Consider the following 17348-nt stretch of genomic DNA (forward strand, 5'->3'; position numbering starts at 1 on the left):
ATTATTATTATTATTATTATTAGTAGTAGTAGTAGTAGTAGTAGTAGTAGTAGTAGTAGTAGTAGTAGTAGTGGTGGCAGCAGCAGCAGCAGCAGCAACAGCAACAGCAGTAGTAGTAGTAGTAGTACTAGTTAGTAGAAGTAGTACTTATTAAATTTAGTAGTAGTAGTAGTAGCAGCCGCAGTTGTAGGCTCATGCTGGTGCAAACTCGCCTCATGGAGTGAGTGAGCAGACTGTTGGGGCAGATTGATGAAAGATGTTTGACATGATTTGTTGTTGTTTTTAAATATCAACCAATATCGACATGTTACATTATTCTAAAATACTTAAAAAGAAATGGCATAACCTCTATATAGCACTTTCCCACCTACATTAGGCACTTTTACAGCAAGGAACCACTCACCCATGGCAGACACTGGAAGTGTCGTGCCCAAGGACACATTAACAATGTGCATTCGAACCCCCAACCTTCCAATCATGAGGCGACGCTCTCTACCATCTGCGCCACTGTGACTACCCTCCCCATTTTATTTGTGTACTTATTTAATTATTTGGACAGTGCATGTTATTGAGCCTTGGGCTAATTTCCACCCGTTATATTCACACTCTCAAACACACTCATTCCGGCCTATTGTGCATGTTTGTAGTATATACCCATATACCCATATCCCCATAATGCCAACATATTAAACACTTTGAGAAACTTGTCAAGCTTGTAAAGCGCAATACAAATGTAGGCAGTAAATAGTTACAGTAGTAGCTTAGTTCTGTTGTCGCCGTGTACATAGTGGAGTTATCGGTAGAAGTAGGTCTGCCTAATGTGGTCATATCCATGGACTTTCTCTTCTCAGTTAGGCTCCGGCAGTAGTTCCTGACTGTACTCAAACGCACCAGTCTACTTCACGGTCCTCAGTCCAGTGTGTGTTTGTGGAGCAGCGTTACTACAGTGGAAAACATGGCTGCGCTTTTTAAAGCAAGAAAAGGTGGGTGTTAAAACCACACTCGTTGTTAAGATTGTAGCTTAATACGTACAAACGTATCGGCACTAGTCACGTGATGTAACAGAGTTCTGTTTGTTGTTGTTTTTCGGCCATAGACTTGCTAATTTTACAGTCTATGGTTTTGGTTATGTAGCGACCTAGCTAAGTTGCTACATAGCCGGGTATTTCCATTAACCCAAGGAAACATTTTACTATCAAAGTAAACCCTGATATAATGTTCAGTTCTAAGGATGAATTACTGAGCAGCACAAATGTAAATCACATCTTCCACGGAATCATTCGTGACCGAAGAGGCTTTGGGGGTTAGATAAGGATACAAAATATGAGCTGCTAATTTTTCTTTAGCAAAAAGTATCGCAATCAAAAAGACTCGAGGAGAGAAAATATATTTCTAAACGTGTATAAAGCATTTGTTTTCCTGGTCATTTTATAACAAAGGTGAGTGACGTTGAAGAGACCGTGACCTTTCACCTATTAATACATAACACCGTCCCCAAACTGTGGTACTTCTTCAAGGTGTCCTCTCATCTGCGATATTTGACTTCATTCATTTTGATGATGATTCCCACTGTGCTTTAGTTATGCCTTTTTATGCTTAATGTTTTTTTTTTTTTCTGATTTAGACGTGGTTTACACACAGAGTTTACACATGCTGTAGTCCAGTTCAAGTCTAATTTAGACCAGGTTTAGTCCTGATTTGATATTTTTGTCTTGAGCTAGTGGTACTTTGAAGGTCACATAAGGTGGTACTTGGTGTGAAATGTTTGAAAAACCACCAGCCGTATTGAATTATTAATGTTTAAATAATTTAAATAAATAAATAAATATCATTCTCTATTTAATCTGATGCACAAATGAATCAGTAACAACTCAGGGTCAGGGCGGTGGCAATAACCTAAGGCCTAATTCAGGACTGGCGCTTTGATGTGACTCATTTACCAATTGTTTATGAAATGCAGATCCATCACATTGAATTAATCTGAAACCGTGTCCTTTGTGAATGATTGCTCCCATAATAACTTTGTCACTTCTGGTGGCTCAGGGCATTTTGCCACCCCAGCTGACTCCTGTTATTCAGACATGACAGCTGGTTCCATTCAAACTCTACTATACACGCTTGCTGTTTGCAGAACAAATGTTTATTGAGACCTGGTCATTTCATTTTCTTTTGGTAAAAAAACCAACAACACACACACAAAAATATTCACTTATCTCCTCCCTTCTGAACGAGATTTCTAAAGTGTGACGTCAAACAACAATGATTTCTCTGTCAGTTAGTTAGCGTTCAATCATTGAAATGATTTGTGTCATTTTTGTCCTCAGCTCTTGCTTTGTGTGTGAATGGCAGTCGGAGATTGTCTCAGTTAGCAGAGTTACCGGAGACGCATCAGATCCTGAGACAAACCTGCAGAGACTATGCCGACAGAGAACTCTCTCCCATTGCTGGGAGGCTAGACAAAGAGCATACTTACCCTTAAGGCTGCAACGACGCGTCGACGTCGTCGACGTCGTCGATTACGTAAATACGTCGACGCCGTTTTTGTGCGTCGACGCGTCGCTTGTTTACATTTCACTTCCAGCGTGGCTGCGCGTAATGCAAACGCTGCGACCGAGGGGGGAAAAGCACGGCAAAAGTCGTCAAAAGTGTGGGAGTATTTCCAGAAACGGCCTAATAATGTTGTTGTTTGCACACTGTGTCGAGCGGAAATGTCATATCACAGCAGCACAGCTCACCTGGCTAACACCAGACTGCTGTGTGGCTCCAATCATTTCGAACTGCAGCATCACTTGTGATTTTAGTCTGGCGTTAGCCAGGCTACAGCACAACGGCTATGAACGAACATGTGAAACGAAAACACCCGCGGCTGCAAGGGCCCCGCATCTCAGTCAAACTACGGTGTTGTTTCACTGATTAATCAACGCGTTGTTACGGGGACAGGCTCTTCCAGCGCGCACGCACTCTCCGCCTACTTTGCCGCATATAAAACCAAAACGAAGCAGTCTGCAGGTGAATGAGCAGGAGAGACCGACCGCCTTCCCCCTGTCACTCCCAACACGCGAGTAGGCTACTTCTCCGCTCGTGCCCCGCTCGGCTGTCTGTCTCCCGGTTCTCGCTTCGCCTCATGCTGCCCTCATGCGCGGCTCCTCCGCGGCTGCATCACGTCCCCGTGTCCCGGCGCTGCTCTCATGTTTACTCTGCGCGGACTCGGGGCATCGGCTAAAACACTCATTTAAACTCTCTTGTTGTCGTGTCTAGCGGAGAATCAGGACAGTAGTTTGATGGATAGACGAGAGTAAAGCCGTGTCCGTGGCCTTTTTGTCTCAAAGAGGAGTTGAATCCACACGGTTCTCACGAGCACAGTAACTTACAGTAACTCTGGTTCTCTGAATGTGCACAGTCTATAACGAATTGGGCGACTCACAGGCTAATTCTCAGTGGTCAGACAGAAATAACTGTCAGGTGCAGGTTTCAGTTAGTTTTAAATCAGCGGTTCCCAAAGTGTGGGTCAGGGCCAGAAGTGAGAGAATGGGACCGTTTGCCATTTACTATTTTAAAAAGTGGGGAAAATAGACTAGTAGTAAATAAATATATAAAAGCCATGCCATTTGGAAACATCAATGTTTTTTTCTTCATTTTAAATGAAAAAATAATTGGTAACATGAAAAATAATCGATAGATTAATCGAAAAAATAATCGATAGATTAATCGATTAATCGAAAAAATAATCGATAGATTAATCGATAGAAAAATAATCGTTAGTTGCAGCCTTACTTACCCTACCAAACAAGTAATCCAAATATATACCATGTACTGGCTGGTGGAGATATTTTGATATATATATATATATATATATATTTTTTACAATGATTTCCTTTCCAGATCCTTGAATTAGGTGCTATGGGGGTAATGGCCATTGAAGTTCCAGAAGAACTAGGTGGGGCTGGAATGGATTATCTTGCTTACAGTGTGGCCATGGAGGAAATTAGCCGAGGCTGTGCCAGCGCAGGAGTCGTGGTCTCTGTCAATAATGTGGGAATATTATCTGTGTAGTTTTGTCTCAGTAACTTCCTTCCCTTTTTATTCCAATAAAGCATTTATCTTTATTCTTTCACTTTGTTAGTCACTTTACATCGGGCCAATTTTAAAATTTGGAACTGAAGAACAGAAAAAGGAGTGGATAACACCTTTCTCAACAGGAGAACAAGTGGGCTGTTTTGCACTCAGTGAACCAGGTAATGTTGTTTTAAACTATATATTTGTCTACTTTGTCTTTGTCTGGGTAGTCGTGTCTGAAGGCAAATTGTTAAAATCTGACTTTTTGTCCTTGATTGTAGGTAATGGCAGTGATGCAGGTGCTGCTTCCACATTAGCACACCAGGAGGGAGATGAGTGGGTGCTTAACGGCACAAAAGCCTGGATCACCAACAGCTGGGATGCCTCAGCAACTGTAGTGTTTGCCACGACAGATAAGAAACTAAAACACAAGGCATGGCATATCCATTTTTTTAAAAACTACTTTTAATGTTCTCCCCTTGTTCCTAAATCACCTATTGTGCGCTTCTCATGAAATGTATTTTTTGTCTACATTATCTCAGGGTATCAGTGCATTCCTCATCCCTATGCCTCACCCAGGACTGTCTCTTGGGAAGAAGGAAGATAAACTGGGAATCAGGGCTTCATCAACCGCTAACATTATCCTGGAGGACTGCAGGATACCACTGTCAAACATGCTCGGGCCCCGTGGGGCCGGCTTTAAAATTGCTATGGTAACTTAGCTTCAACCATAAGATTAAAAGAGAATCTGTTGTGTTTATTGTGACTCTGGCTAAATGTACATGATGTAACTTTACACAGCAAACCCTTGACAGTGGACGTATAGGAATAGCAGGCCAGGCTCTTGGTATTGCTCAGGCTTCACTAGATTGTGCTGCAGACTATGCACATAAACGCTGTGCATTTGGCTCACCCATAGGAAAGTTGCAGGGCATACAGGTAAGGAAGTGTTGAAGCCACCGTTTTGTTGCACTTAAATGTGGAAAAAAAGGAACCATTATATTATGTTATATGATATCAACAAACATTCTGATTTTTCTAGTTCAAGCTGGCTGACATGGCGGTGGCAATCGAAAGTGCACGTCTGCTCACTTGGAAAGCTGCATGCCTCAGAGATTCTCAGAAACCTTTCACAAAGGTACAGGAACACTCCTCACAGAGAAACTGCACATAATTCAACTGCACACACATTTCTAAGTGAACGCCCTATCTCATGTTTTTGCCCACAGGAAGCAGCAATGGCTAAACTAGCTGCATCAGAAGCTGCCACTTTTTGCTCACATCAGGTAAAAGAATGAAACAAATCGCTTTAAAACCGCTTTGCATGAAACATTTTAATTAATGCTCTATATATAATGTCATATCAAGTCTATCCAGATTTTGGGTGGAATGGGTTATGTGACAGACATGCCAGCGGAAAGACACTATCGAGACGCTCGCATCACAGAAATCTATGAGGGCACCAGCGAGATCCAAAGACTGGTAATTGCGGGACACCTATTGAAAGAATACCAACAATAACTGTAATTCTGATTGTAATTTGATTGTAATCTGAAAGCCAATTAGTTGTACAGTTTTGACTTTAAGATTTGACAAGATTGTACAAAAACGTAACCTGTAAAGCCTTTTTTTTTTAAATGTCATTGTAAATAAATAGGCCAGAAATGGTATTTAATCCTTGGGACATATTTACCTGAGTATAAGAGATGAGATGCTGTGAATAGAAGATGAAAGACTGCAGGATGAAATGTCTACATGTCACCACTAGGGTGCAATGTTGTGCCTTTATAAAGATTTGATGATGTCTAAATTAACTTAAGTTAAACTGAGGTCTGAGTAATTGCTATCCTGTTTTCTGTTGTGGGAAGTACAAGTACTGGGGAAGTTATAATATGTAGGAATTTCACTATATGTCAGTCTAACAAAGTACAGATGTAAATTAAGTGCAGGCAATAGCAAAAGAAAATAATGTCTGCAGACGCCTCGACTATGCTTTTGTATCATTTCATTTTAAATACATTGTGTGGCAGTGTGGTCTTATTGGTCCATGTTGAGGCTCTTTTTGTCTAGATATATCATGTGACCAGGAGCATCACCACATCATTAGGGTGTGTGTGAACGTTTGTATACAGAAAAAAACAAGAATCACTAACAACCCATTACTACCATCATGATTACAGTCTTTCTTCCACTACTACATGTTCTTAGTATCACTCACTATAACTTAAAATACAACATAATTGAGTAAAAAAAAGATTTATTCACAACAAAAACATTCTGATACATACTGTACTTTAAAAACTTGATTCAATTGCATATCTGTATCTTAAATAACACCAGCAGAGCACACCGGTATGAACTCCATGCCAGCTCAATGCTCACTGTGGGAAACAATCTCATCCAATGCACACAAATAGACCACTGGGACAAATGACACTTACAATGAGCTAAGAGAACTCATGGCTCAAAACCTTACCCAGGAAGTGGATACAAATTCAGTTCATCACCAAACACAGAAAACCTATTGTCTTAAATCCAGGAGCGGTTTTTCAGTTGCATTGTACATGAATAACTTTTTTTTTAACGTGACTACTTCATGGGGTTGTTTTCTCACACAACCTTCTCTTTGAGTGATGTTGTTTTAAAGCAACAATACTATTGAAAACATGTGGTTTCTCTTTCTACTCTGAGTAAAGCCAAGTGGCAAAAGCTTCATGCTGACAGAGGGAAAGCAATTCAAATTTAAAGGCCCTACACTGCAAAAAGTAAATATCAAGCATTGTCTTAAATGACTTGAATTGAGGAAATATATCTTGTTGTGAGTGGTTTTCGCTAATTTAGACATTTTTCCTGATCGGACCCAGTTTACTTTGGTTGTTTGAGGACATTTCAGACTGGTTCCAAGGTAAATCTCACTTGAAATAAGAAAGTACAATTGCCAATGAGATAAGATCAATTTTCTTACCCCATTGGCAAAGAAAATTACCTGAAATAAGGACGAAATGTATTGAAACGAGTCAGAAACAACAAGTGAAATAATCTAGGACAAATGCCCAAGAACGTCTTAACTAGTCAAAACAACTAAAATTTTGATTATTATGCTCAAATTGAGATGTTTATACTGATCTAATTAATTACTTTTTGCAGTGTACTGTATACTTAATTTTATTGTTTTAGAAGACAAAGCCACTAAATTAAAATGTTGGTAATGGTCCAAACTCATGGTCCTACTATATTTGTAGCTTCCCACTCACATGCACACACAACTTGCAGGGTCACTTTCACAAAAATGCAAAAAAAATAAAAATAGAAAAAACTACCCTGTAAGCTCATGAATTGTATACATTGTTTTTCCCCTCTTATGTCCTACTAAAAGAGGACAAAAATAATTTCCTTCCACGACCAGAAAAAATCCGGTAGGCCTAGATATTCAAGTACAGTGTTGATTCAGAAACACTTGATGAAAAATTAAAGCGATGCAACCATAAATAAAAACATGAGACTATACGTAGTGTTTTTTGTCAAAGTCTCCATTGATCGAGACGGGTTTGGTGTGTGTGTATTTGACGGAATATGTGCCTCTAACGACCTGTGAGAAAGAGCAACACAAAATCGTCCCGCCGAGTAGAAGCAGAGCTGTGGCCGCCCAGCCGATGTAGATGGACGCTCCGATTTCCCTCTTCTTGGCCGAGGACAGCTGGGGGTCGTGGAAGTCCACTATGATGTTGTTGGCCATCCAGCAGAGAGGAACGAGCGCGAACAGCCCGCTGAGGATGTAGATGGTCCCGCCGGCATTCACCACCCTGGCTTTCACCGTTTCGTCCCGTAAGCAGTTCGTGCACTGCGCCCCAGTGACGGTGACGGTGAGCCCGACCACCCCGAGCACGGCGGAGATCACGGTCAGAGCGCGCGCTGTCTGAAGGTCCTGGGTCAGGGCCAGCACGGAGTCGTGGACTTTGCATTGCATCTGACCCGTGCTCTGGACCACACATGACATCCAAAGACCGTCCCAAATGGTTTGAGCCACCACAATGTTGGAGTCTATGAAAGCGGTGACCTTCCACATCGGGAGCCCACAGGAGATCATGACGAGCAGAGAGCCGACCACACTCAGAGCCAAACCCACAAACTCCAGGCACGCTGCAAGCATGGTTGCTACAGGTCTGTTCAATATTCTAGGGGGAAACGGCTCTTCCTCCTTTGCGTTCTGTCAAAGACTTCAACTCAACGAGGACCTAAACTTTTTATTCTAGAGACCACCCTTCACTGAGGCTTTTGCATCAAGTCGCTCTAAAACTTTCGTCCAATCAGCACTGACCGCATCTCTGACCAGCCAATCCGAAAAGGGTAACTGGAGGTGAGAATGTGGCTCAGGCATTGTTCTGAAAAAAAGAAAAATGGATGGAGCCATCTCCAAGCTTACGCATTCATTCCATCCAGAAAACCCATAGAATAGATCAGAAACCCTAAAAACAATTGTTAGCGTGTGATGGAAAGTGAAGGTGCCATGCTAACTAGGGCTGAACGATATGGACAACATTTCATATCTCAATAATGATGCCAGATATATCAATATTATATGATACAACTACGGGTTTGGTGAAAACCAAGCATTTTTCAGAAAGATAAAAACATCATTGTACAAAAGTGATGGAATATCTATATTTTTAATATATTGCTTTTTCGATATTAATATCTTGAATGTTCATATCTCGGTATCGATACGATAACGATATAAATCTTTCAGCCCTAATGCTAAGCACTTATAGCCGCTGGGGCAAAAGTAAAAATGCAGTAATATCAACTTTTTTTTGGCAACTTCTGAATTTGAGTAGAGGAAACTTGGCACACCAACACATTAGCTGATGTGAAACAACACCAGTGCCTTGTGATTATGGCTCACATTGTTTAACAACATTTGAACAGCAAGTTTCTCGGTCTTCATCTAAACATTGGCAAATGTCACAATGTCACACTAACTCTAGAACACCTTGGCCTATTTATAATAATAATAAAAAAAATAATAACAAGAAAGTATACATCACTTCCAAAATAATTGAGTTCTCTATGTAACCCGTTCATAAGTAATAACGGTATAATTACACAAAATTGTCCTTTTGTTTACTTGAATTTTGTCCATACCTGGCATTTGATACACTGTGCAGACTTGGTCCTCCAGCCACTTCTTCTATGTTTTTGTTTCTTCTTCGTTGACTTTTGAGATGCCCCTGTATATATATTCGGGGTTTGACCCCTGCCTCTCCCCTTTGCAAATCTGATATTGGGAAGGGGTCAGTCATCTATTGTAATCCTATGTTTTAAGAGTCCTTTTGTCAGTATTTTGCATTTATTTTCTTCTGGGAACATATTTCATTTGTATTTACTTTGATATTGAGCTTCGTCCATACCCCGATGTTTTTAATTTATGCATGTGAAGTAATGCGGGGAGATGCTAATATTGTCCATTGTCTGGATCTTGTTAGCGGCACATGTTGACTGTATTTTTGTATATATTTTCGCCAGAGTAAACGGAGACCGCCTCCAAAAGTTACCGCTGTGTCTCGTGGCTTCTTAACACATCACAAACTGCATAAACTACACAACGCAGAAGTCCACCGGTCACATCTACCCATTCTTCCTATGCGCACACACAGGACACTGTGCATGAAGAGAGGTCTTAGTTGCTCCATTGTGCCAGTGGAATCTGCTATTGAAATATCCCCCAACTCTGGTTTGTTTGTTTGTTTTAAGAGGAATCCCTTTGGCCTGATTTATCCTTCAATACACCCTTTGCATGAAATGGACGTACTCAATTCATTCAGAAACACACATTTTCCTCCAGACTTCAAATGAAAACACCACTCTTTCCTCTGGTCCTTTATGTGTTTATGTGACATAGTTCAGTGTTTACTCGACACATAGTGATGTAGTGATAAAAACTGGGCCACACCTTTTCTAATTACCCAGATTATTTATGGAAGTGCAGCACAATCTTTAGCCACAGACCTCACAGAGAGCCTTGGTCACTATTCAGTCCACTGATATGACACACGGGACACCAACCCATTTACCGAAACATTCATTAAACAAAACACTAAAGCCAGGAATAGAGACAAAGACAAGAATAGGCACAAGAAACATCATAACCATGGCAGAACTTAACAAAACCTTGTCAAGGTGTCCTGGTAGGGCAAAATCAGACGATGATGTCTGATGAAGGGCTGACCTGACGCCCGAAACACCACTTTCGTGGTGCGAGAAATAAAAAATTGATAAGGATCTTTTTGTCTTCTTGTTTCACAGTTTTTTATATCCTGCCCTCTAACCATTGTATTTGGTATCATTGTAAAGAAGGCATTGTCATGTTTCGTTTGCGCCCAAATTTAGTACTCAGTGACAAAACAAGAACAAAAGGGCTGTAAATACGTAACTCTCTAGACTCTGAGGATTCAGGAAATGTATAATATAACATGTCAGTACTTTCTCAGCTTAAGGTCTCACTGTGAGTAAAAGAATGTCCACCTCATGTGAGCCTCTCCTATAGAAATAAACCTATGTCTGTCATTCAAAGGTTGGAACAGCTGGTGAGACCTTCTGTCCAAGACAGGACCAATTCAACTTGAAATTACACTTATTAAAATTACAATATGAACTTCAGTAAATCCTAACTCCAAAATTGATTCTGATTTGATGAAAATGCAGCCAACTTTTCTTACTTTTTTTTTTTTTACCAATTAGCACGTATCTCTATTGGAGACCCTCACATGGGGTGGACATTCTTTTACTCACAGTGAGACCTTAAGCTGAGAAAGTACTGGCATTTTATACATTTCCTGGATCCTCAGAGTCTAGAGAGTTTCCCAGTATCAAACATTTGTGTCTGTGATGTTTCTGGAAAAAACATCGTGAAAATTGTGAAAAAATGTAAACATGAAAAGGTCTTTTTTACAATGATACCAAATACAATGGTGTAAATCATTATCTATCTGGGCTGGAAATGACCTAAACCAAAATATGGACCATTGTCAAAAGACACAGGGGTGGTACCGATATGCCAGATTTGGGGTTTGGCCCATGGACTATTTATCAGATTTACCTCTGACCTGATTACAGGTGCCAGAAAATCATTTGGCTTTTATTGTTGACAAACAGCTTGTTGTTGCAAATACAATCAGCCCTGTCTGGAAACAGCATTATACACCAACCATAGCACACATGGGAGTAGCCTTCAGTGGACCAGGTCACGTACACACTAGGCTGAAAGGCTTTAGTTTAGCAAATGCTTTCCTGTTTGCTTAATAAGAGCAACAATCATAATGACACTGAAAAGTGTCTTCGCACATGGTATTGTGACCTCTAATTAACGTCCTTGTGCCTGTGGGGCATATCAGTCAAAGCAGATGCTTCCTTTCTATGTACACACAAACAAAAGAAAATATATTTTACCTGACCCTTTGATGTTTTAGGATTGAGGAATTTCTTCTTTCATTTTTGACAGTTTCACTTTGCATGACCCTCCCAAATGTGATTTCTACCTGAAAACGATAATACGGTTAATTAGCTCACCCATTGCAAAGCAGTCAGGGTTATTTCCACATCAATCTACAATTACACTCAACTCGCAACTCAATTAATACAGCACCTAACAAATATCACAATCATAAATTATTTTCGGCCTTATTGCTTTTGCCATTCACATGATTTTACCAAGTTTTGAGGGAACAAAAAAAGCATTAAAAAAGCACCTGTAGCACTGATCAGAAAGTTTGAAAAGTGTTGACAGTATGTTGTTTACATATAGTAGTGATGTTGCAGTGCCATAATAAAAGTGATGAATGCAGACAAAGGGTGAGGTGTTTGCAGCTGCAGGGAGGTCTGAGAAGCAGCTCTAGGATGTCCTGCCTCTTATCACTTCCGCTCCACACCATTGTTCTGAGAGCTGCTGTGGATACTCTCTCCTTCTCTCCGTCATCCTCTATTACCTATTATTCGCTGTTAGTCAGATGTGACTCCAGTTTGACGCTGGTAGGGGTAATAAACCTTGACATATCAAAAACTCTGTGAACTGGTCACATTGTTTTCCTGTCAACATTTCTTTAAAGATGGGGTTTACACTTTTGTGTTGTCTATCCCCTCAGTGACTCACGGAGAGGACATGAGTCATCATGACACGACCATTAGCTGGCCACACAGCTTTCACTACACAGTCATCTGCTGGAAATATGAATGAATGAATGGTTTGTGTCTTGCCCAGCCCTAATGGGCTTATAAGACACCAATAACAACAACAAAGGACCAGTTACCTGAGAGTAAGCACAATATACATAAACATATTTAAATGAACAAGTCTGCCAATTTAAACACATTAAAATTAAACAACCATTTCAACACTGATCCAGAACATTTCAGGCTTTTGAACAAACAGTTCACCAAATAAAACAAGATCATCGCACCTTGGGCAGTATAACACAAATTGAATTTCACTTTCAACCTAAGTCACACAATCTACAGAGACTGTCCTCTTCAGGAGTTTGAGTGAACCTGCCAGTTTCTAAGGCCAGGGAGATCCATCAAAGAGCTTTGGTTCCTTGTCAGGTTTGGCTTTACATATGACTCTGTTTCAAATACATCTTTTATTTGTAAGAGTTCTTTGCTTTGGTTGAGCCATAATCCCAGTCAACCATTTGAATTCAATGTTTGTACACAGGCTATAATATACACTGTATATACAGTGCATCTGGAAAGTATTCACACCCCTACACTTTTCCCACACTTTGTTATGCTACAGACCCATTCCAAAACTGACCGCATTTGTCTACACATCTACACATACACTAAAGGCTCATTCATGCTTCATAAGACGCAAGAACTTTGTTCTTACACCGAGGGCTGTAAGAACAAAATAAAAATGTTGCCTTGTAACCATACAAATGTTTTCGGTTATGTTTCCATGGCTACAAGCAAAAAATGACTTCACAAAGTTCTTGTGTCTTATGAAGTATGAATGATGAATTTTTAGAATGTTTTTCAAATTTATGAAAAAATTAATAAAACTCTGAAATATTGCTTGTACATACATATTCACCCTTTGGTGTTTCCACTGATTGTCAAGTTGTAGATGTTTCTACAGCTTGACTGGAGTTCACCTGTGGTTAATTAAATTCAGTGGTCTTCATTTGGAAAAGCACACAGAAAAATTGTTGCAGCCTTGAAGGTCCTGAAGAGCACAGTGGCCTCCATTGTTCAGAATGAAGCTGCCACCACCATGCTTCACCATTAGGGTTGTATTTGCTAGGAGATGAGTAGTGCCTGGTTTCCTCCTGATGTGACGCTTTGCAGTCTGGCCAAATAGTTCTACCTTGGTTTCATCAGACCAGATAATCTTGTTTCCCATGGTCTAAGAGTTTAGGTGCATTTGGCAAACCCCAAGTGGGCAGTCTTTTTCCGACGAGAAGTCTGGCCACTCAACCATAAAGATAGATGGTGGAGTGCCTTCCTTCCTTCTGGAAGGTTCTCCCATTTCCTCAGAATAACGCTTGAGCTCAGTCAGAGTGACCAGAGTCATGGTCACCTCCTTTACCAAGGCCCTTCTCCCCGATTGCTCTGTTTAGACGGACGGCCAGCTCTAGGAAGAGTCCTGATGACCTGTTCACCACAATTGCCTCTAAAATCTTGCTCTGTCACTCAAAAAGTTGTTACTTTGGACCCGAAGTGCCGTCATGCACGAGCTTAATATAGAAGCTGCAGTTACACGTAAGACCTGAGGTGGCAGTAGTGAGTATAAAATGGCCTAAAGAAAGTTCTGCTGGTTCTGAACTTCTTCCATTACAAATGATTGAGGCCACTGTGTTCTTCAATGAACCTTCATTGCAGCAACATTTTTTCTGTCACCTTACCCAGATTTGTGCCTTGATACAGATCTGTCTACAGATAATATCTTTGACTTCAGGGCTTACTTTCTGCTCTGACATGCACTGTCAGATGTGGGATCTTGTGGAGAGGTCTGTGCCTTTCCAAATCAAGTCCAGTGAATTTAATTTAGCACAGGTGGACTCCAGTCATGTTGTAGAAACATCTCAAGGACAATCAGTGGAAACTGGATGCTTTTGAGCTCAGTTTTGAGTGTCATAGCAAAGGGAGTGAATACTTACTGTATGTACCTGTGATATTTAAGTCTTGTTTTTTTTATTACATTTGCTAGCTTTTTTCATTTTGTCATTATGGAGTACTGTGTGTAGATTGGTGAGAAAAAAGAAAAAAGAAGAGAATGGAATCCAATAGTAAAGGTGTTCTCAGAGCCTGAGATGGTTCATGTGGCTCTAGATGCCAGACCGTGAAGAGGCGCGTACTTGAACAGAGCTGTTTGAGTCTATTCTCTGAGCGACGAATTGCGAATTGTCTCAAAATGCTTGTAATATTTCTGTGAGTTTAATGTTGATATATCATGCGTTTGTTTTCTTTTTTATACTAAATTATTTCCTCTGTTAAATGAATGGGCACGGTGGCTGAGTGGTTAGCGCTCTTGCCTTACTAGAAGGTCCCAGGAACCTGGAACATGGTCGCTCCTGAGTGGAGTTTGTCAGGTTGGCCCACAGTGGCGGCGCACACAGTCACAGCAGCTCAGGACTAACCCAATATCTGATCAATGCAATTTCATTGTACAATTGTATATTGACAATAAACTTTAGATGCTTTTAAATGTTGACATTTCTCAGGTAATCATGCATATACTTTGTGCATTGTTCAATTCTGTAATTGTCTGATATATTTGTGAGTCTTCCAATATGCACTGGTATTGTGAAATACCAGGTTCCCCTATGCAGTATGTCCACACTTGCTGCTAATGGCGCATCTGAGAATACTCACACTTGTTCTTTGTCAAATTGTTGTTGTCTTTATCAAATATTATTTTAATATTCTTCATGCATGCACTTATAATCTATAGTTTGAACGTTTTTATAGTTTATTATTTATCTAAGTTAGGTGTTATATGTTTTTACGTTTCATGTTGCGCGATTGAACTGGTTTGGGAACATGTTCACGAACAATGGCCACTAAAAACTATTCAGCAGTATGTTATAAAATATTGAGGGTCTGTCCTCAAGTCTGACGAAGGTCACTGTGAGCAAAACATTGCAGCTTTAAATTCTTAAGAGTGAGAATGCATGAGCTTCCTTTTTTATTTGAGATAAGTTACCCCTTTTCTTCCCCACTCCGTCGTTTCTTGGTGTGCTTAGTTTTTCCTTGCAACAAAATTCCATCCATCCATTTTCTTCTACTTTATCCAGGGCCAGGTCACGGAGGCAGCGGTCTGAGCAGAGATGGCCAGACTTCCTGATCCACGTAGAACTTCTCCAGCTGTTCTGGGGGGACCCCGAGACCACACCAGGCCAGCTCAGAGACATAGCCCCGTCAGTGTGTCACACCCAGAACACCAGGCATAGATGCCTCCTGATCGCCTGAGCTCGCTCCTTTTGACGTGAAGAAGCAGCGACTCTACTCCGAGCTCCTCTCGAGTAACTGAGGTCCTTACCCGATCTGGAAGGGTGTGCCCACCCTGCAAAGTAAACTCATTTTGTTCGCTTGTATCCGTGATCTTGTCCTTTCGAACATTATCCAGATCTTGTGGCCACAGGTGAGGGTGGGAACGTAGATCGACCCCTGACTCAGCTCCCTCTTCACCACAACCGCCACACCGATCTCACGCTCCATCTGTCCCTCACTCATGAACACGACCTTGAGATACTTGAACTCCTCCACTTGAGGCAAGGACTTTCCACCGACCTGAAGAGGGGCAGCCACCTTTTTCCGGTGGAGAACCATGGCCTTGGATTTGGAGGTGCTGATCCTCATCCCGGCCGCTTCACACTCTGCTGTAAACTGCCCCAGAGCAGCTGAAGGTCCTGATTTGATGAAGCCAACAGAACAACATTGTCTGCAAACAGCAGAGATGAGATCCTGTGGTTCCCAAACGGGAAACCCTCCGGTCCCTGGCTGCGCCTGGACAGAACCGGTGACAAAGGGCCGCCCTGGCAGAGACCAACACGCACTGGGAACAAGACTTACTGCCGGCAATGCGAACCAAGCTCCTGCTGTGGTCATACAGCCCTTAGCAGAGGGCCCTGGACCCCATACTCCCGGAGCACCCCCAACAGGGCACCACGATGGAGACGGTCGAACGCTTTCTCCAGATCCACAAAACACATGAAGACGGGTTGGTAGAGCTGTTCCAGTGTGCCATGACGAAAACCAACACTGTTCCTCCTAAATCCAATGTTCGACTGTCGGCAGGACACTCTTCAGCACCCTGGAGTAGACCTTACCGAGGAGGCTGAGGAGTGTGATCCCTCTGTAATTGGAGCACACCCTCTGGACACCCTCGGGGTGTTGGTCCCTCTTCTTAAAAAGAGAGACCACCACCCCGATCCGCAACTCTAGAGGCACTGTCCCCAACTGCCACACGATGTTGCAGAGACATGTCAACCAAGACAAGTCATCCAGAGACTTAAGGTACTCAGTCAGGATGGATCTCATCCACCCCCGGGGCCTTGTCACCGAGGACCTTTCTAACCACCTCAGTGACTTCAGCCTGGGTGAACGAGTCCCCCTCTGAGTCCCCAGACTCTGCTTCCTCATCAGAAGACATGACCGTGGGATTGAGTAGATCCTCGAAGTACTCCTTCCACCGCCCGAGTACATCCCCAGTCGAGGTCAGCAGCTCCCCACTCGTACTTTTAAAGTGTTGGTGAAGCACTGCTTCCCCCTCCTGAGGTGCCAGATCGTTTGCCCAAATGTTTTTTAAGGCCGACCGATAGTCCTCCTCCATGGCTTCTCCAAACTCCTCCCAGACCTGAGTTTTTGCCTCTGTGACTGCACAGGCTGCAGCATGCTTGGCCTGCCGGTACGTCTCAGCTGCCTCCGGAGTCCCACAAGCCAACAAGGCCAAGTAGGACTCCTTCTTCAGCTTAGTTCCTGCCACCACTGGGTTCGGGCGTGGCCGCCGTGACAGAGTTAATGAAGCATCAAAAATGTTCTCCAAATGCTTGTAATACTTCTGTGAATGTACTGTTGATAACTCATGCGTTTCATACTTAGTTATTACATTTTAATTTCATGATGATCTAAATGAACAAAAATATGTTCAATATATTATTCTGAAATGTGTGTGAATACATGTTTCAATCACAAACCCTTTTATCATGGCTGAGTTCTCTCATTTTGGTTCAGAGTAACACTTTATTCCTTTAGGATATTCTGATTACTGCGGTCACTCTGGCGTGGGCTTGTTTTGA

The 17348-nt window shown here is 41.8% G+C and overlaps 2 protein-coding genes across 2 annotated transcripts; one reads left to right on the plus strand and one right to left on the minus strand.

The window, feature by feature from the left end:
• Positions 1-878: 878 nt before the first annotated feature.
• On the plus strand, positions 879-6039 carry acads (acyl-CoA dehydrogenase short chain). Its single transcript, XM_079551957.1, is given in 11 exon segments — positions 879-983; positions 2325-2474; positions 2477-2493; positions 3883-4032; positions 4124-4235; positions 4338-4489; positions 4599-4769; positions 4858-4995; positions 5099-5194; positions 5286-5342; positions 5425-6039. Coding segments are annotated over 11 exon segments (1224 nt in total). The 5' UTR covers positions 879-955; the 3' UTR covers positions 5578-6039.
• Positions 6040-7505: 1466 nt separating this feature from the next.
• Positions 7506-8402, minus strand: LOC306983107 (claudin-4-like). The gene has a single exon (XM_079582832.1). It carries the CDS (start codon positions 8204-8206, stop codon positions 7559-7561), a length of 648 nt encoding a protein of 215 aa, XP_079438958.1. The 5' UTR covers positions 8207-8402; the 3' UTR covers positions 7506-7558.
• Positions 8403-17348: the final 8946 nt, after the last annotated feature.

This window comes from Gobius niger, assembly GCF_951799975.1.
Source record: "Gobius niger genome assembly, chromosome: 2".
Taxonomy (NCBI): Eukaryota; Metazoa; Chordata; class Actinopteri; order Gobiiformes; family Gobiidae; genus Gobius; species Gobius niger.

Excerpts from the sequence above, each read along its gene's own strand:
- LOC306983107 (XM_079582832.1), bottom strand. The coding sequence starts at position 8,206 with ATGCTTGCAGCGTGCCTGGAGTTTGTGGGTTTGGCTCTGAGTGTGGTC.